We start from the raw sequence: 21,563 nt of genomic DNA on the forward strand, positions 1-21,563 counted from the left end.
CTGTAATGTCCTATGGTTCCATGGTTATCACCTTCTGAATGTTAGATACCACTGGAATGAAATTCCTGATTGAATCCTGGATCATTTCAAGTGAAAAGGTGCTTTTTATTTTGTCATCTTAAGTTTGTTTCAAAGAATATCATCCTCCAGATTTCACATCTGCCCTTTCATTCACTGTTTACTAAGTTGCAGGAAATGATACTTAGATGAAGCAATTTTAGAACAATGATTTACTTTGGGTTAGTATGCAGATTATTTACTTATTTGTTTATGTATAGAGATACAGCACAGAATAAACCCTTTTAGCACTCAGAGTCTTGCTGCCCAGCAATCCCCTGACTTAATCCTAGCCGGATTACAGGAGACTTTACAATGACCAAGTAACCTACCTGCTGATATGTCTTTGGACTGTGGGAGGAAACCGGAGCACTTGGAGGAAACCGGAGCACTTGGAGGAAACCCACACGGTCACGAGGAGAATGTACAAACTCCTTGCAGATAGTGGTGGGAATTGAACCTGGGTCACTGGTACTGTAAAGCATTGTGCTAACCACTACACCACTGTGCCACCCCTCTACGTTTAGCGTGGATACGCTGATTAACACATTTATTACCATTGGTCCAGAAGGACTCATTACCAATGGCACCAAAGTTGATGAGTTCACTTTTCAAGTTGCATTGTGAAATCAAACAGGTTACGGTGAGCATATAATCATGCCTTTTCTCAATTCCTGTGATGGAAAAGTGACAAGAGGTTCTATAACTCCTTGTCTTTTGGATGTGGTGACTGGGGAGGTGGGTCAGGTGATGAGAGGGTGTGATGGACAGATCATCTTGGCTTTGTAACTGACAGGTGATTAGTAGTCAATGTAGAGTATAGAAAGATAAAAACAAAAGGACAATCTTCAAAACAGAATGGAAATAATAGGGTAATAACAGGAAATCATGGAATACATAAGAAATGGTTTTCTAGATCTTCTAGATCAGTATGTTAAAGAACCTACAAGGATACCAGGTAGTTTTGATCCAGTGTTATGCAACGTGGAAAAAGTTGTTAAGCAGCCTCTCAGGAACAGTGACCACCATTGCAGTATTAGTTACACTCAGCCAATGACATTCGGTAGGCTGTATCACTTGCATGTTGGACAAGATAGTTTAATATAAAAATTCAAAGTAATTTTGTTTTATCTGAAACTAGGGTGTTAAACCTAAATAAAACAATCTACAAAGGAGCAAAATGTGAGTTAGCTACTGCGGTGGACTGGGACGCTATATTAAAGAGAATGACAGTCGACAAGCAATGACTAACATTTAAGAAGTTCATATGTAGCTTCCAAATAATATTTATCCCTTTTAAAGTCAAATTGGGATTGTGGATCAGCTTGACTATCAAGCAAATTTAAAGATGACTAGATTAAAAAGCAAGAAATGATATAAAATTAGTCTGAGAATTGTGTAAAATTCAGAATTTAGCAAAGGTGGTCAAAGGAATTCATCAGGAAAGGCAAAGCAAACTATAAGAGCAACATAAAATCAGAGTTCTGCCAGGAGAAATTTAACTAAAGTTAATATGACCCCTACACAGACTGAGAAAGAACAAATTAAGGGAAAGGCAGAGAAAGTAAGCAAGTAGTCTGTGCCTGTCTACTCAGAGGTCACACAAACTTCCCCAAAATAGTGCAGCGTTAAAGGTCTCAAAGGAAATACACTTTAATTAAGGACTAGTAATGGAGAAATTAATGGAATAGAAAGCTGATTAATCTCCAGAATCTGCAGACTGCATACCAGAGTTGGCTTTGGAAATAATGGATGTTATTTTCTAAAACTCTAGCTTCTAGAGTGATTCATTCTGATTGGAATACAGCAAATGTAACTGCATTATTTTAGAAAATAAGTTGAAAAGAAACAGAACTGTACCAATTAGCCTGACAACAGTAATTGGGAGAAAACAATCTATTGTTAAACAAGTGTACTGAGAGAATAGTAATAGGATCAGGCACAACATTATGAATTTATGAAAAGGAAATCATATTTGACAAGTTTTTTGCAATTTTTGATCTAGCTGTATAGAAAACGGAAAACAAGTTTATGTGAAGTCTTTGGTCTTTCAGAAGGACTTTGATAAGATGCTCCACAAGAGATTAATTAACTCAATTCGACTGCATAATGTTGAGTTGAAATGCTGATGTGGATTGAGAATTTGTTCCAGACAGAAAACCAGAAATAAATCAGTTTTGGTTTGAGTAGTTGTGGCTAGTGGATTTTGGGTGTTATTATTTTGTACAACACACATAAAATTCTAGATGTAGAATCCTTGTGGGTATAGATAAGAAACTGCAAGGGTAAAAAAATACTCTGATGGGAGTTATATAAAGGCCCCTGAACAGTAGCCGGGACGTGGGCTGTAAAATACAATGGGAGATAAAAAAAAGGCACGTAAAAAGGGCAACGTTGCAATAGTCATGGGGGATTGCAATATGCAGGTAGATTGGGAAAACCAGTTTGGTGCTGGATTCCAAGGGAGAGAATTTATAGAAAGCCTATGAGATGGCTTTTTAGAGCAACTTGTGGTTGAGCCCACTGGGGGGACAGCAATTCTGGATTGGGTGTTATGTAACGACCTGGATTTGATTAGGGAGCTTAAGGTAAAGAACCCTAAGGAGGTAGTGATCATAATATGATAGAACTCACCCTGCAGTTTGTGAAGGAGAAGGTAAAGTCAGATGTATCAGTAATATGGTGGAGAAAAGGGAATTTCAGAGGCATTAGAAGAGCTGGCCAAAGTTGTTTGGAAGGGGGTACTAACAGTGAGGATGGCAGAACAGTAGTGGCGGGAGTTTTTTTGAGAGCAATTGGAAAGGTCCAGGAAAGGTACATCACAAAACTGAAGTATTCTAAAGGGAGGATGGAGCAACCATGGCTGTCAAGGAAAGTCAAAGACAGTATAAAATCAAAAGAGAGGGCATATAGTATAGCAGAAATTAGTGGGAAGGTAGAGGATTGGGAAGCTTTTAAAAACCAACAGAGTAACTTTTTAGCCTTGAGGAGAGAAAAGATAGCCAATAATTTAAAACAAAATTCCATAAGTTTTTTTCAGATATATGAAGAGTAAAATCAAGACAAGAATGGATATCAAACTGCTGGGGAATGATGTTGGAGATCTAGTAATGGGGGACAAAGTAATAGTGGATGAACTTAATGAGCATTTTGTGTCAGTCTTCACAGTGGAAGAGACTAGCTGAACGCCTGAAAAGCAAGATGTTAGGGAGCAGAAGCGAGTGTCTTTACTAATACCAAGGAGAAGGTGCTTGGGAAGTTGTAAGGTCTGAAGGTAAATAAGTTACCTGTACCAGATGGACTATACTCCAGGGTTCTGACAGCGGTAGCTGAAGAGATTGAGGAAGCATTAGTAATGATCTTTCAAGAATCATTATATTCTGCAGTGGTTCCAGAGGACTGGAAAATTACAAATCTCACTCCACACTTTAAGAAGGGAGGGAGGGAGGCAGAAGAAAGGAAATTATGAGCCAGTTAGCATGGCTTCAGTGGTTGGGAAGATGTTAGAGTCTATTTAGGATGAGGTTTCAGGGGACTTGGAAGCACATGACAAAATAAGCCAAAGTCAGCATGGTTTCCTTCAGGGAAAACCTTGCCTAACAAATCTGTTGGAACTTGTTGAGGAAATAACAGGCAGGATAGACAAAGGAGAGTCAGTAGATGTTGTTTATTTGGATTTTCAGAAGGTCTTTGACAAGGTGCTGCACATGAGGCTGCTAAACAACATAAGAGACCATGATATCCCAGGAAAGATGTCATGGGGCAGAACAGTAATTTCCTTTCCTACTCTGTAACAACATGTTGGTCCATATCTCCTCTTGTGCTACAGTGAGGCCACTCTCAGGGTGGAGGAGTAACACCTTATATTCTGTCTGAGTAGCCTCCTACCTGATGGCATGAATATCAATTTCTCCTAATGGTAAAAAAAAATCCCCTTCCCCTCCCCTCTTCTTCTATTCCTCACTGTGGCCTCTTACCTCTTCTCACCTGCCTATCACCTTCCTCTGGCTCCCCTCCTCCTTCCCTTTCTCCTATGACCCACTCTCCTCTCCTAGCAGATTCTGTGTGTGTGTGTGTGTGGTGTGTGTGTGTGTGTGTGTGTGTGTGTGTGTGCGCGCGCGCGTGCGCGCGCTTCTTGTATTTTCTTTAAATGTTCTGTTTCTCACTTAAAGCCGTACTGTTTAGTTATAGAGTCACTGAGCACAGAACCAGGCTATTCAGCCCATCTTGTCCATGCTGGCCTAGCTTTCTGCATAGTCCCATCTGCCTGCATCCAGACCATAGCCTTCCATACCTTTCTCATTAATGTAGCTATCCAAACTTCTCTTAAGTATTTGGCATTTTCACCCTAGGGGATGAAAAAAGGCTTTGACTATCTAAGTTATGGCTCGAAAATCTAAAAGCTTCTATCGGGTTGCCCTTCAACCACCTACACTCCAGAGTGTTTTCAACCACTCCATTCAGCCAATACTCTCTTATCCAGGCTACAAACTGGTGAAGATCTTTGCATCCTGTCCAAAGCCTCTACATTCTGTAATGAAGCAACCAGAGCTGCACACAATACTCTAAATGTGTTCTAACCAAAATTTTATAAAGCTCAAAGTGACTTCCTGACTCTTATACTTTTATTTTTGAGTGGCTGAGTTCAATAACTATGTCAAAGACTTGGCCCAGGCAGGACTGGAGGAGTTGTACACCTCTGTGCTGCAGATTCTATTGTTCCATGATAACTTTTCTCCACCTGCATTCTGGTAAATGAAAATTTCAATGATGATTGCTTGCTATCAAATATTTGATCTTTGCATCTGCATGTGCTTCTGTCAGTATTTCTACAGTAAGTTCTTACATTCACACTGCTGATGTAAACTTGCCATGCTGTAACTAGACTCACCCACAACGGTGATTTGATTGTATTTGTTAGATATTCTGCCAGCAATTTGTGGGAACTTCTACGCTGCGATTAAGTTGGCCTTTAAACTCTCCAGACTGCTGAAGTTTTTTAGTTAATGGCAAAATCAAACCAATTGGAACAAAACAAGAAAAACATGAAGAGTGCACACTTTTTAGGGTGACACAGTGTCACGGCTGGTACAGGGGTCTCTCAGCTTCAGTCAACCAGTTCAATCCTGACTTTTGATGCTGGCTGTATGCAATCTGCACATTCTCTCTCTGACCACGTAGGTTTCCTCTGGATCTGCTGGTTTCCTTCCACAACTCAAAGAAATGCGGATTAATTTTCCGCTGCAAATTATTTCCTGTGTTTAGGTAAGTGATAGAATCTTGGGGGGGGGGTGTTAATGGGAATGAAATGAGAATAAAATGGGATTGGGATAAACGGGTGCTTGATAGTTTGGTCTCACTGAACCAAACATTTCCACAAGACCATAAGATATAGGAGCAGAATTAGGCCATCTGGTCTATCAAGTCTGCTCAGCCATTCAATCATGGCTGATCCTTTTTTTTTCCCCTCCTCAACCCCAGTTCCTGGCCATCTCCCTTTAACCTTTGATGCCATATCCAATCAAGAACCTATCAATCTCTGCCGTAAATACACCCAACAACCTGACCTCCACTGCTGCCTGTGGCAACAAATTTTCCAAATTTCCCTGCCTTATTATTCTGTAACATTTATTCTTTTTTTTAATTTTAATACAATTATTTCCTGATATTGCTTTTAAAGAACACTGTATTGATAAATTAAGATATTGATTTACTTTAAAGCACAACTAAATTGAAAAACCGCTCTTAGCTTTTGCTGTTTGAAACGTGTTCTTTGCAGAAATTCCAAAAAAAAGCCAGTGTTTACATTTCACCATCATTGTTATGTGCTGTGTCGTATGACATGGGTGATCATGGTCTTCCCTCTATCCATGACCACAATTGTTCTTGGCAAACTTTTCTACAGACGTGGTTTGCCATTGCCTTTTTCTGGGCAGTGTCTTTACAAGGCAGATGACCCCAACCAATATCAGTACTCTTCAGGGATTGTCTGCCTGGCATCAGTGGTCGCATAACCAGTGATATGCGTTTTCTTCCACAACCCACTTCTTGCTTTCTAATGGAAGTAGAAAACTAAAAACAGAACTAAATTTCACTGGTGTGATATGCACCAGCTGCTTATATGACCATCCACCACCTGCTCCATGGCTTCATGTGACACTGATCGGTGGCTAAGCAGGTGTTACACCTTGCCCAAGGGTGACCTGCAGGCAAACAGAGGGAAGGAGCACCTTACACCTCTTCTGGTGTAGACATATCTCCAACCCACCACCTCATTTACATTTAAGTAAATTAAATATGAATTGTAAGAGGGGATAGTAAAGCCAGCAACACACATGAAGCAGATGACATAAATGCCGTGCCAATTTTAAAAGTAAAGTCTTATTGCAACAAACTTCCATTGGAATCTCTAAATCCTACTAGCTGTCTTTTATGCAGGAGTTAAAACTATCTGCAGGAGTCTGCAGTCTGGGCCATCAAGTCAATACCCAACGGTCAAGCAAGGGAAGGTGGGATAAAGCATGGGCTTTATGGGGATGCTTCCAATGATTTAACTATTTTCTAGTCATGATGGTGGGCATTTGGAAAGACATGTGTAGGTGGTGGTGTTTCTGTGTAGCTATTGTCCTAGTCCTCCACTTTGCCAGAGGCTATGCATTTGAGAGGTGCTGTTAGAGAAAGTGAATAACTGAAGTGATTTTTTTGTAACTGGTACACATTGCACGGACTGTGCACCATTGCTGATGATGAATGTCTAAGGTGGTTGATGGAGTGCCAGTCAAGTGGGTTGCTTTGTTGTGGTCAAAGCTGAGCTACCTGAGCACTCCTCAAGAGAGCAACACACACAAAATGCTGGTGGAATACAGCAGGTCAGGCAGCATCTATAGGAAGAGGTTCAGATGACGTTTCGGACCGAGACCCTTTGTCAGGAGAGTATTCCTTTCCCATTACCGCTGATTTCATTACTTTTTCTAGATTGAGCTGTCCTTGTTTGAGCTAGGCTGTCTGCAATCTTGACAATTTGTCTGAGCTGCAGTCATGACTGGAATCCCATGTACTTTGCCTCACTAAGACTACCTGCTTGCTCCCCAATAGGATCATGTGCATCTAGTGGGGATCGGGTAATGAAGAGTGGCAAAGGCTGCGACAGTGCACCCATGCCACATGATAAAGGATACAGGTAGTGTGAGTAGGGAAAAAATTGTATCTTGGAGAAGTCGAGTGATGTAGCACTCTCAGAAATTCTTTCCTGGTCAATGGGGCACAAAAATTGGTGATTAGCTAAGAACACTGGAAATATGTTTGTCTAGATTTGCTTGTTGAAATTGTTGCATTCAGGCACAGTAAAAGTAAATGATGATAATAATAAGAAAACACAAGAATAAGCACCTAGGGACAATGCAGGGAAATTGGTTATCAGCGGGTAAAGGCCACATAATCAAACGTTTTTTGATGATATTTAACCAGATGGGAATCCTTATTTCCCCATTTAGTTTGATTTGCATGATATATTGTTCTGCTGTGGTAGACTTTGTGCTTTGTAGACTGCTTTCGCCACTGAGAAACCTTTTCAGTGACAGTTTCATAATACGGAAAGCCCGTTTCACTGGCAGGGGAGCTGCGTTGCCTCGGTTGTCATGGCGACAAGGTCCACATGCCTTGAAGTCGCCTGATGGCCGTCACTGATGAAGGAGACATCGGAGCTGGCTGTGTGCCGATGGATTTCGTACTGGGTTGGGGGTTGGCCCCTCTATTTGGTGCTGTTCCTCAGAGTTCACTCAGTGGAAGAACAAGCTGGACCAGGAGGACTCAGGGGCTTGGGCTATATATTTTTTCTCTTTGTGACTGCATGTTCTCTGAAATCGTAACAATATGTGCTATTTGCAGTGCACTGTGTGCTGTTACTAATGTGCTTTGCACTTTGGCCTCAAAGGAACATTGTTCATTTGGCTATATTCATGTATGGTTGAATGATAATTAAACTTAAAACTTGAGATGGAAGCTAGCCTTGACTTGCTTCTCTCAAAACCTTTGTTACAGCTTGAAAACTTTACTTTGCTTAGCTGATTGGTAATTCCACTAGTCAGTTCATGATCTACTTTGATAGTTTCACCAACTACTGTATATAGATTCAATATTGCTTTCATTATTTGTAGCAACGAATAATTTCTTAACTAATTCCTGCAAAGAGTTTTTCATATGGGAGCAAGATTTGGTGTAGCTTTGCAAAGGAATGCAAATCCCATTGCTCTTTCCTGCTGGTCCTCCTTTTAGATTTGTCTTTTTTAGTTGTAGTGAATGTAAAAAAGGGAGGTGTGATCCTTTGTTTTCAGTATAGAAACAGAGAAGCAAACATCTGAATGATTGTATTTTCCCAGACATTGCGGCTACGACACTCCGGCCAGACATGGTCCTGTGGTCCACAACAGTCAAGCTGGCATATGTTGTGGAATTGACAGTACCATGGGAAGATGGTGTCGAAGAAGCTTATGAGAGGAAAAAGACCAAGTACTCTGAACTGGCAACTGAAGCTGCCCAGAATGGCTGGAAGACCAAGATTTTCCCTGTAGAAGTGGGATGCAGGGGATTCGTTGCTACATCCATGACCAGCCTATTGAAGAAGGTGGCGGTGAGGGGTCACTCCCTCCAACAAGCAATCAAGTCCTTGTCAAATGCAGCAGAGGAAAGCAGCAATTGGATTTGGATTAAAAGGAAAGACAACAACTGGGCTGCAAGATGAAGAAAGGAGGGTATGGAACTGAGGAGGGTGTACCTGGGATACCAGGTAGCTCCATTGAGCCCTCTGGAGATGTCGTGGGCTTATCAACAAAACGTCAAAGAAGGAGGGTGCCCACCTGCTGACCCTGATCACGTACCTACCCTCCCTCCTTGTCACCACTCCAAGTCCACTGCCAACATCGAGAGTGCCAACTTACCATAGGGATTGAAACATCAAGTCTTAGTAGCTCTACTAATATTATATGCAAGGAATCATACTGAGTTTGATTCTTTGATTTATAGTAGTAAAGAAAATTTTTGGAATTCCAACCAACATAAAATATAAGTTAACATTTTATGAATAATTCATGCTTTACATCAGCCCTCCATTTTCTCTAGATGATGAAAGGCATTTCAAATTTCTTTTGTAATTAGCTATAGAAACCTTCAAACATCTTGAACTATGCATACATATAATCTTATACATAATTCAAGGTATTGCTGCAGGAATTCCTCAGAGAATATCAAGGACCCAGCTGTATTTGGCAGCTTAATCAATGATTTCCACTTTATCACGAGGTCAAATATGTAGGTACTTACTGATGATTGCTTAATGTTTAGCTATCGAGAGTGTATGGAGAGAATGAGAATATGGTTTTGAGATGAAGGACCATCCATGTTCGTAGCGAATGGTAGAACAGGTTTGAGGGGCTGATTTGCCTATTTTTCCTGTATTATATTATTGATTCAGCAGAACATTTTGTTAAGAGCTTCAAAATAAAGCAAATTTACACTACAATTGCCTGAAAACTTGATTGCTTATTTGACAAATTAAGCCTGTGTTTCAAATCCCAATTTCAATTCAGACCACTTTCAGCGAATAACTTTGAAATTTATCCACAGCCTCTGTACAATCTGGAAATTGCAACAATTTTTTCTTCCCAATTTGGTTTCAAATTGGGGCACATATGCTGCCTCTCGAAAATCTCATTCTCTTCCTACTAGGTTTTATGCTCACAAACCTGATTTGAGTTCATCCTGGAACCGATTTTGTGAGCTGTATACTTTTGACACAGCCACATTCAGTACGATGATTAGACATGGATCCAATTTAAAGTTTAAATGAGCAATTCCTGTATAATTTGTAGATTTTCTGTTACAAATGGAGTACTCCTAATATCTATGCATTCTTCATTTATTGCTGAGACCCTGTTACTGATGAAACTTTGCCAAATGACTTACTGATTTATTGAAAATGCAATGTTTTCTTGACAGTGTTGGTACAGTGATAGTTATCTCTGCCTGGATATTCTGATCAACCTAATCATTTAGCTATACTTGAATGAGTAAATATCCAAATATATTACACTCTTCAAAATTTTTTTTGAGTTTTCAATTTCTACATTATCTCAAGATAATCTATCCATCATAATCTGCTTGAACTGTGCAAGGAGAAAATAATTTTAATAGATTGGATCAATTTCTAAATCTGAGCAAAACATCTTGAAAGGAAAACAGAAAATGCTCAAAATGGATTCATCATCAATAGGTACATTTAATGTCAGAGAAATATATACACTATACATCCTGAAATTCTGTTTCTTCGCAACCACCCACGAAAACAGAGGAGTGCCCCAAAGAATGAATGACAGTTAAATGTTAGAACCCCAAAGCGCCCCCCAGCTCCCCCCCCGCACACAAGCAGCAGCAAAGCAACAATCCCCCCTCCCCCACCAGCAAAAAAGCATCAGCGCCACCTACCAAGCATTCAAGCGTGCAGCAAAGCATCATTAAAGACATAGACTTGCAGTACCCTAGAGACTACTCGTTCACCCGGTAATTCGACATACCACAGGCTCTCTCTCTCTCTCTCTCTCTCTCTCTCTCTCTCTCTCTCTCTAACAAGGGAAAAAGAGATGTTTCCGTTTCACAGTGAGAGAGGAGACATAGCAAACAACTTGCTGATTTGAGGTGTTAGTTCACCCGTGCAAACAGAAAACAGAAAAGTAGCTCAAGTTTCAAGTCTGAGATCCTACACTCAGCTGTTGTAATGATGCTGCCTGATCTGCTGAGTGTTTCCAGCAATTTTTATTCTTAGTGTTGAGAATTTTTTGTCATGAAAATATAAGGGATATTGGAAACCTTAAATCATAGAAATAGCAGGTCAGGCAGCATCTGTGAAGAGTGAAAAAATAAAGTTCATGAGAAAAGGAGAAAGTTAGAAATTTAACAAGCAAGTACTGAGGAACATGGATGGAAGATGGTGGTCATAGAGAAAAAATTAATATCTTTGGTAGAGTGGAAAGCAGTAGATTAAGCAATAAAGTGGAAAGGGAGATTAAGCAATAAATGAAATATTTGCACAGTGATTTTGTAGTGAAAAGTGGTAGAAAAGGGAAGAAAACAATTGGAAGTGTTGAAATTTGAGTTTGGAAAGCTGATTTATTGTTTGTATTGAACTCCTTTGGACAGTGTATGAGGCAGAGGATGGAATATGAGTGAAGCAATATCTAAGGAAGGCACAGACAGAAAGTTGGAGTAATTTCTGTGAACTGATGGAAAGTATTTTGTTAAGTATTCATTTGCTTTCCTCGTTGTCTAATAGAAAGTGTTTTGTGAGCAGTGAATGGAATATACAGAATTGAAAGGAGTGGGTGGAGGGGGTTGCTTAAGACCCTGGATTGTGGGGAGAAGGGAGGTAAAAGGTCAAGGGTTGTATCAGCCATGATGAGAAGTGTAGGCATTCAAGAAAAAGGAGGGAGAGGGGCAATTGGTTGATTGAGAAATGACCCCAGCCAGTTATAAAGGGAATGTTGAAAGTGAACAGGTGCGCAAAAGTACAACAATTAGGCTGTACATGCCTTTGTTCTGCCAGTTTTAATGTCATAAAATAGGCTTTTCATACATCTTCTGTTGTGTTCCACTTTATTTAAAATAATATATACCTTGGAAAAATAGGCCATCTCTATTTTCTACCTGTGCTTTGTGTGCAGCAGTTAGGGTACAGCGCTGATGGAAAAATAAAAATAATGAGAATGCTAATTTTGAGCAATTCAGTTAGCTTGTCATGCCTGATGAAACAGCTTGCTAAATTAGTTTTGTTATGCTGTAAAATAGTGCTTCTGTTACAAGAAATTTAATTTGTTTAAAATTGCTTGGGTCAACTGAGATGTGGTATGGGGTGATGGAAGGGGAGAAAGAATTTTGGTTGCATTATCATTCAAAAATGGAGCAACTGCTCAGCCACCACACCCTGCCTGCAGGAGGACTGCCGTGGGGATGAGATGCTTGCTTACCTCTCTGCAGATTTGTGAGAAGGGCATGCAGAAAGTTGTAAGGGCCTGTGTCACGGTTTGTCCCGAGCAGCTGTGTGACAGAGGACTCTCTGATCTACAGCCTGTTCTGAGATTCACACACAGAGACAGACAGCAAGTGCTGTTGGAAGATTCAACTCGGTCTGCCAGCACATCGTGATATCTATAGAGGAATGCTGCCAGCTGGCGCATTCCAGGCTGCAGGAGTACGTGCTGAGGGACGGACTGAAACTTGGTGCAGCTACAGCAAAGGCCAGCTGGGGTAGAACCACGGTATAGGGTTCCTCCGCTACTAGAGATGGAAGGGCTGCATTAGGTTAGGAAACCCCTCAATTATTGTAGTAGTGGTTCACACCAGAGGGTCACAAGAGTGCAAGAGTCCTATTGATTTTAGGGAATGAAATAGAACACCACTTAATACATTGTCTATGAATGAAAAAGCATTGCACAATTTACTCTTGTAAGTTTTAAGAATAAACTTTATTTTGTTATACAAAATAGCAGTGAAAATAATCCCCATTAAGTTCCTGTTTGCTGTTATCTTAACTCTGCCTCTATTTCAAAGGGACTTGTGTTTGAGGCCTACGGGGCAAAGAGGAGGCCCTCCGGTGTGCACCAGATGTAGTGAGGCTGTAAGGGAAGTTTAGGCCTCTATTGCTTTGACCCTCCTTCCCTAACCTGAGATGGCTTGCCAGCACCTTTCACCCCTCTCCTGCTTTCCATTTTTCTAGAGTGGAAAATAAGAGAGTTTAAATGACCTTGAATGTGAGTGAAGGATAATAGAAATGGGAAGAAAAGAGAAATAATACAGTATATGGATCAGACATAGTAGAAATGGGAATGAGGTGGCCAGTACTGAGCTTCCTGAAACTGTTTGACTGTTTCTTCCCGCCCATTTTGGGCAAACATCTGACAGGAACATACAGCATTCCTAACACTTAGATAGTCTTGGTCTTAAACTATCTGCTTCTTGTTTTAGAAAAGCTCTGCCCACTTGAAACCTGCTCTCCTTTAAATTTCCTCCATCTGCTTTAAATCCAGAAGGGTTTAAAGATACCAGAAGGGTGACTACATGCAGGATAAGCCATCTGGGTTGTTAATGAAGTTTCACAATAGATCCGGCAAATTCTGTGCTTGGTATAATGGTTATTATATGCAGTTTTTAATTAAATGCATGAAGATAGAAGTCAAAAAATAGATCTGATTAATAATATATCTATTGCCCTCGAGGTACATAGCATTTATATGTTGACTAACATTTATTCTTTTAAACTAGTGATCTGCTCTCATCCCAGTACGTGGAACGAACTGTTCATGCAAGGGGAAAATCTATCCATTCAATGGTAAGTCTGACAAGTTGAAGTCTGGATTCTTAAATTCTGTGAGTTTGGGTTGATTTTTCAGCTTAACCTACTCTACAGCTGCTCTAGCCTAGTATAGTCACAACCACTTGATCATTACTGTGAAAATAAAAGAAAATTTGAACAGATGTAACAGTGGTATTTTTCTGTTTGTATATAGTCTTATTTTATTGATGTTCTTGGGAAAGTTCAATCATATATGTTTTATGTAAGTATTGTGTTTATGAGAGTTGAGTTGTTCCTTGGAAATAATACTCATGTGAAGCCATATTTTAAGCTGTTAGGCACTTTATACACTATATGTGTTTTGCACAGGTATTTTATGGTGGTTTCTTGGACCACCAATACATCCTTGATAGTAAGGAATGCTCAGCTGGACCCCTAGGCTGTCCTAGGGGTTTAAAGAGAATAAATCTGCCCCCCCCAAAAAACTGCTGGTGAACTCTTACCAATGTGCCAACGAGAGCACACTGACGTGACAGTATGGTACACTAGCACCAACAAGATCAACCAGAAAGCACTGCAGTGAGTGACCAGGACTGCATACAACATCACTGGGACACAACTACCAAACTTGGAAACCACCTGTAACTCACGCTATCCATGGTGGGGTTGCAACATCATGATGGACTGATCCCACTCCAGTAATCACCTATTTAATCTCCAGCAACCGGCAGTAGGTACAGAAACATTTCTGCACAGACATCCAGACTGAAAGATTGCTTTTTCCCCAGGGCTGTCATGCAACTAATAATGTTCACCCCCCACCCACCTATAGTCCATTAACAATATAGAAAATCTCTAAGTGGGCATATGTAATATTTGGGTTTAAATGGGGCAGCTACTTTCTTTGATTTCAGAGCTCTTTTTTATATTTCAGCTTTAATTCTTAATGCTATTTAATATTTAATCATTGTATTTTATGCCATGGGCAAGTCCAACACTCTAATGGGGCAGCTACTGTTTTTTTTAAATTTTAGAGTTGGTTGTTTTTAATTCAGCTTTAACTTCAATGACATTTTAAATAACTCAGACATTATTTTAAATTTAGTCATTGTGTTTTTAGTAACTGAATTGCCCGTATGTTGTTTTATACTAAATGGAGTAGCACCGCAATTTCATTGTCCTCGGCAATGACAATAAAGCTCCAACTCTAACTCTATGATGTATTCTTTTATGTAGAAACTAATAAAATATTGAAAAGATGTTATGAATTACAAAGGCATTTTTATCAATTTTGGAAAATGTCCGTGGATTGTGCAGCACTACGCATCCAGTTGCTTGTACTGGGGACAAAGTAGGCAGCTTGTTTATTTATTTATGTCGGTTACAGTTGGGATGGGGAGGAAAGGTCTGATGGTGGCTGATTATATTTATCGAAAGGTCCCCGTACCAAGAGAGAAGGTAGTTAACCTGAAAACACAATAAGACTTGGGACTTTGATGGTGCTAGACTGGCAGATATTCTTGATTATTGGCTGTTATTCTGATTAATAGTCCAGCACACTTCTGGTTCACTTTTTTTTAGATGCTGTACAATGGTAGAAACTTTCCAGTGAACCCAGTAAAGTTCAAGGGAAGACGCAAGTGACTGCAGATATTGGGATCTGCAGAAACAGACAATCTACTGGAGAGATTTAGCAGACTGTTTGTTGCTCAAAGTTTAGGGGAATGCAGGAACTAGGGCCTTGTGAATTTAAAGAGAGTGCAGTATCTAAGGACTTGGAGTGCTTTTGAAAGCATAGAAGCACAGAAACCAGATGCCAGAACATTGGGATTTCCAAACTTTGAGATTGCACACTATCAGAGTTTTTCTGGTAGTCATTTATAAAAAGAAAATGATCTTTGACCTAAAAATTAGATTGCACACCATCACATTTTGATACTGTAAGTGATATGATATCTGTGTATTGAAAATTCAGTCTAGTGCTTTTACTGCAAAGTTCAATACGCTCTTTGCTGGTCTTCCATTAAATTTAATGCATTAACATAAAGAAGAGGCTGGTTATGCACATCCAATGACACATACTGTAAGCCTAATCAATATTTCCTCATTACACAGACCCTGCTTCACCATTGTTTAATGGGAAAGAGGAGAGCTTTTGCTCGAAAGAGGCGGGCACTCATCTAATGTAGCAGAGCAAGGACACTCCACTTGGTTCCTGCTTGCTGCACTGTCACCATGCTTTTATTTTACAGGCAGTTAGGATTTCCTGCACTGGGGCATCAGCCAAGATCATTGTTGGTCTGGTGCTTGTATGCCATTCTACAACACCCCAATGAAAGGACAGCAATTTATAAGCACTTAACTAGCCTCTTCCTCCAGTCCACACTAGTGAGCAGAGTTCAAATATCCACAATGCCAAGAAGTATGGAGTCAAATTTCACTAAAACAGACCATTCAGCCTATCATGTCAAAGTTGAAAGTTCAAAGTAAAATTTATCATCAGGTTTACATATATGTCATCGCAAACAGCCCTGTGAGTCTTCTTCCTGTGGGCATAATCTATGGAACAGTACCTGTACACAGGATTAATGAACAACAAACTGTGCAAATGCTAATATAAATAAATAGCAATAAATAACGACAGCATGAAATAACAAGATAAACAGTCCTTAAAGTGAGCCCATTGGTTGTGTGAACCAATTAATCCCATGCATCAACACTTTTTTTGGTATCTTTAGGTGTAATGAAGCGGCTATGATTTCTTTGGAATACTGCCATTGTAGAACCTGTATTCCTCCTTCATTCAATAGTTTACAGCCTGCTGCTCTATGAACCTCCAAAATGAATGGACTTCGAAAACACAGGGTGACTCATGCAAAGAATTTCTCTTGCTGGAGATTCCTTGGCAGAGACAGATAATACCATGTTTATTTGTATATGTAAATTTTAAAAGCTCATTCATTTGGTATTTCTGATTCCTATTCAGTGCTTACTGGTTCTGCAGACAATAAGTGATTGTGCCTCATGCATTCCCTAAGCAATGTCATCATCAACACTCTAACATCTATGCCTCCACCAGCATACGCATGCTGCAACAGCTCATGGAATTTGTGTCTAACGCAGCTTCTAACCAATGAAATCAGGCTTTAAATTTAGTAGTCTTTAACAAATCACCATGCTCACTGGTTCTTGACTGGAAGAGAGAATCAATGAGAACAATTTCTCTCCACTTGTTCTGTTTATACCACTCAACTTCTTATGGCCTAGGGAGAACATATCGTCAACATAAATAGAATCTGTTATCCCTGGAAATATTTCAATAAGTCTGTTCTGCATCAGGGCTACTTGCATGCTTGACAGTAGAAGCAGACAGAGCTCAGTGATCAAAGCTCTGCAGTCTAACCACAGCTAGTCACAGTAGACAATTAAACATTTAACAGGAGGAGGCGGCTGCAAATCACCCACATCCTTGGGGAATAGCTGGGCCCAGTAGGCGAGTGCTAGGGAAAAGGTTTTGCACCATTTTCAACTAGAGGAGCCAAACAAGTAATCCACATAAGCTTCTGTCTGTGATCCCCACAGTCAGAGGACGCTGGATGCAGTGAATCCTATGGGATGTAGTATTTGCGTACAAACTCAGATCTGTCAGCAAGTTATATTCTATAGTATGGCTGCAACACTGGCGTCTACATGTAAATATGGAAAATTGCCCATGTAGATCCCATTCACAACAAAAAAGGACAAATTCAACCCAGCAAATCATCCAGCTTGTCTACTCTCAATCAGAAACAGTGCCATCAAGTTGCATTTACGAGGGGTGATTGATAAGTTCATGACCTAAGGTAGAGAAGAGTCAATTTTAGAAAACCTAGCACATTTATTTTTCCTACAGTTACACACTTAGTCCAGCCGTCGTGGAGCATACGATTCCCTTCTTTGTAGAAGTCGGCATCTTGGACCTCTAGAAGTGGTCCACAGCAGGGGTGATTGATAAGTTCGTGGCCTAAGGTAGAAGGAGATGAGTTATTAACTTCAAACTTTCTGCATTTTCACTCAAAGAGTTGACCTGCATGTGCATATAACGAGAGTGGTATAACTCATCTCCTTCTACCTTAGGCCACAAACTTATCAATCACCCCTGCTGTGGACCACCTGGAGGTCCAAGATGCTCTCGTTACATGCACGTGCAGTTCAATTTTTTGAGTGATAATGCAGAAAGTTTGAAGTGAATAACTCATCTCCTTCTACCTTAGGCTACGAACGTATCAATCACCCCCGCTGTGGACCACTTCTACAAAGAAGGGGTCCGTATGCTCCACGACCACTGGACAAGTGTGTACATGTAGAAGGGGACTATGGTGAAAAATAAGTGTGCTAGGTTTTCTAAAATTGACTCCTTCTGTCTTAGGCCACGAACTTATCAATCACCCCTCGTAATTGCTAATCATTGAATCATTTCCCCAGGATCACTTGGCTCCAATCTGGGTATCAGTGATTAGGTCACAGCCTTGGTAATTGAAGATCAATCACCCCAGCCTTGGGGTGGCATCCTTGGCCCAACCACCTTCGGCTGTTTTATCCATAACTGATATGTAGCACATGACATTCCTACCACAAGCGTGGGAGGCAATGACCATCTCTAATGATAGAATCTTCTGCTTGCTCTTGGTACTCGATGGCATTGTAATCGCTGAGACCTCCTCCATCAGCTGCTGTGCATTTTGTACATAGTGCTGTCACGTACCCTGTGACGGGTTAAAGAACCAGCAGAAATGGAAAACACCTTGGTGTCTGGTATTGCTATTAACTGATACTCATTTATTAGTAACTACGCAATGCAGTAATAAAATTCAGATATATCAAACAGGTTAGCAATGATTTTACATATGTGTGGAAATATAAAAACCAAGCTTCTTCAAGCCTAGGGGTAAATGAATACAGTCTTACGATGATGAGTAAAGTTCAGTTCAGTTCGTGGTATTTAGTTGAGTAGTGATGGAGAGAGAGAGGTGTTGTGGTTGTTCGCGTAAGCCGATGCCGTCGATTCTTTCGGTTGTCCTCCAAAATCCTTTAGAAGTCACTGAATGTGACCACAACAAGGGGACCGTTTTCTGTGGTGGAGTTATCAACCCAGTCGAGGGTTGGACACACTAATAACTTCCTACCGGTCACACCTTTTCCACCCTGCGAGAGCCGCTGATCGATTCTCCTGATCGATCCTCCAAAAATCTACCTTTCTGTGGGCACAACAAAGCTTATCCAGTGTTCAACATCACGTGTCTGTCTGTCTACCAGCTAACCTTCTATTTATCTCTCAGCATGCTGAACACCAGCTGTCCATCAAGTAGCTCCTCCCTTCTCTCTCTCTGTAGGAACTCATAAGCTAGCAGTGTCCTTGCAGAAATTCCAAACAAACTGTGAGCAGTTTTTGCCTTTCCCTCTCTTAATATCAAGGTGTTTGTGCTGTACAGCTCCTTCTCTCTTTTTAAAAGCACAGTTCATAAGGGATAATTGAGGATCCTGTCACAGTGCACACCACAGCCAGGGTGCTCCAGTGGCAGAAGTTGTTAATGTTTAGTTGTTGATAGGTTCCTGAGAAGCAGGTTTGTCCTGGATGACATTGAGTTTCTTCAGTATTGTTTGAGTTGCATTAATCAGGGCAGTATGGAAAGTATACTCCTTACTTGTGCCACATTCATTGTATAGATGATTGAGTTGTTACAAGCTGAGTCACACACTGCAGAATAACAAGCCTGTGGTTTGTGTTACTAGTATTAGTCTGGTCACGTTTATGGTCATTTGTAACTGCCATGCCTACAGCAGCCGTCAGGCATGGGAGAGCAGATACATTCTGAGTATAAGTATAAGTATAAGCCTGGTCTTCACTCTTCACCACACAGCAGTTACTCACCAAGACCATCCACAATACCATCCAAACCCAAAAGGATATGGGCAGCAGGTGCATAAGAACACCACCGCCTTCGTGTTCCTCTCTGGATCACAGATTATCCCGAATTAGTATTGTCACTTTCCCTTCATCACTGAGCCTAAGTACTTCCGGCAATGTAGCAGTGCCTTCCCTAGAATGACCACAGTGTTTTGAAATGCTGGCTCACCAGGACCTTCTCAAAGTCGAAAGGGAGAAGCACTGACTCTGCCAGTAATGTCCGCTACACAGGAATGAACAAAAAGAAACCTGGCGTTCAGAACCCATGGTGGCAGCAGTGGAATTTTAAATTCAAGCAATTAAATAATATGCAACTACAAAGCTAATATCAAGAATGATATTGCCAGCAATATCAAAACAATGTGGTTCATGTAAGGGATTTTGCCACTTTTATCCTGTTTGACCTTCATGTAATGCCAGACGAACTCATCTGGATGACTTAATTCATTGTCTTCACGGGAGCAATTGGGAATGGATAGGAAATGCCTAAATGCTCGTTGAGCACCTCTGCTCCGTCCACCGAAACAGACAGGATCTCCCAATAGCCACCCACTTCAACTCTGCTTCCCACTCCCATTCAGAAATGTCCATACACAGCCTCCTCTACTGCCATAATGAGGCTAAACTCAGGTTGGAGGAGCAACACCTCATATACTGTCTAGGTAGTCTCCAGCCCCTTGGTATGAACATAGAATTCTCCAACTTCCGGTAATTCCCTCCCCCTCCCTTCCCCTATCCCTATGTCACTCTGCCCCCTCCCCTATCACCTCCCTCATGGTCCCGCCTCTTTCTACTACCCATTGTGTTTTCCCCTATTCCTTCTTCACCTTTCCCGTCTATCATCTCCCTGCTTCCCCTCCCCCACCCCGTTATCTTTCCCCTTACTGGTTTTTCACCTGGAACCTACCAGCCTTCTCCTTCCCACCCTCCCCCATCTTCTTTATAGGGCCTCTGCCCCTTCCCCCTACAGTCCTGATGAAGGGTTCCGGCCCAAAACGTCGACTGTTCGTTTCCACGGATGCTTCCCGACCTGCTGAGTTCCTCCAGCGTGTTGTGAGTGTTGATAGGAAATGCCACCTTTTATAATGGCTGTGAATGGATAAAACATTCTCAGATGCCACCTGTTGTAGGAAGTAAAGTCCATGACTGCTTCAAAAGTAGCCATAACCTCGAAGAATAATAAACTATATTTTTATTTCACTCCCAGTCAGCCTACATGAATTACAGTTTATATGAAATTATTATTAATACAAAATGCAACTCCGAATGGAATTTGCTGTATAAATCTATTCCAAATGCTTTTGGATTTGAATCACATTGCACTTAAATCATTTGGCAAGCAAATTCATTCTCTCAGACTTTTTTAGTTGACAAGAAATCTGTCTTGAAAAGAGAGCTGTCATCAAATAACAATATAATGCAGGCATATTTTGTGAGAAAATCATTATCTGGTTTTGTCATGCAGTTAGAACCCATATCTGGTGTCCTATCATCAGTTTTGGAACAATTCATTGTTTCTGATTCAGTTACGTTTATTGTGTGTTCTCACAGGTTCTGAAGAAGACATTGCAAAAATAATTCACCTTCATTATTCAAACAACCAAATGTTTCACTTGGGTGACAACTTCAGTGTAAAAGTAAACATTCCCAGATACTTCACAAGACTACTATCAGCTAAGTTGGGAACTGTACTACACAGGAGATTTTGGAATAGTTGACTGACTGAGGACTTGTTCAATCAGGTAGATTTTAAGGATCATTCATAAATAGAATATTATACAGCTGTTAAGGTATAGGGCATATGAGCTGAAAACATAGGCATCAGTTAGTGAGGTGATTGGGGTTCAATAGAAATCAGGGATCCCCAAGTGGCCAAAATTTGAAATTTTCCGAAGTTTCATGGCTGGATTATAAAGGTAGGAATGAGTGTAGATGCAAGAGAAAAAAAAGATAAGTGGGATATGATAAGTCTATGTGATGTTGTTCTAATTGTTATAATGTCGGCCGCTTCACTCTGTGTTCGCGAGTCATGTTTTCTGTTTCTGTCATGTAAGTAAAACTGGTCTGAGTTTGTTGATTTACATAATTTTAGTGAAAACAATGGTAATTGATAATTGATGGATCTTAGCAGGACTGATAGATGGGAACTTTTGCTTCTAGTTCAGGAAATGAAGTAGGTCAAAGAGTAAAGATCAGGCATTCACACTCAAACAGCTACCT

The 21,563-nt window shown here is 40.6% G+C and overlaps 1 protein-coding gene across 9 annotated transcripts in view; it reads left to right on the forward strand.

Annotated features, from left to right (window-relative positions):
* Nucleotides 1-21,563, forward strand: part of adam22 (ADAM metallopeptidase domain 22) — a 356,035-nt gene that overhangs the window by 41,250 nt on the left and 293,222 nt on the right. For all 9 annotated transcript variants that reach the window (XM_063044159.1, XM_063044161.1, XM_063044160.1 and 6 more), the window contains exon 4: nucleotides 13,366-13,432. In XM_063044159.1, coding sequence (XP_062900229.1) covers nucleotides 13,366-13,432 — 67 coding nt within the window. The remainder of the gene's footprint in view (nucleotides 1-13,365; nucleotides 13,433-21,563) is intronic.

This window comes from Mobula hypostoma, chromosome 3, assembly GCF_963921235.1.
Source record: "Mobula hypostoma chromosome 3, sMobHyp1.1, whole genome shotgun sequence".
Lineage (NCBI taxonomy): Eukaryota > Metazoa > Chordata > Chondrichthyes > Myliobatiformes > Myliobatidae > Mobula > Mobula hypostoma.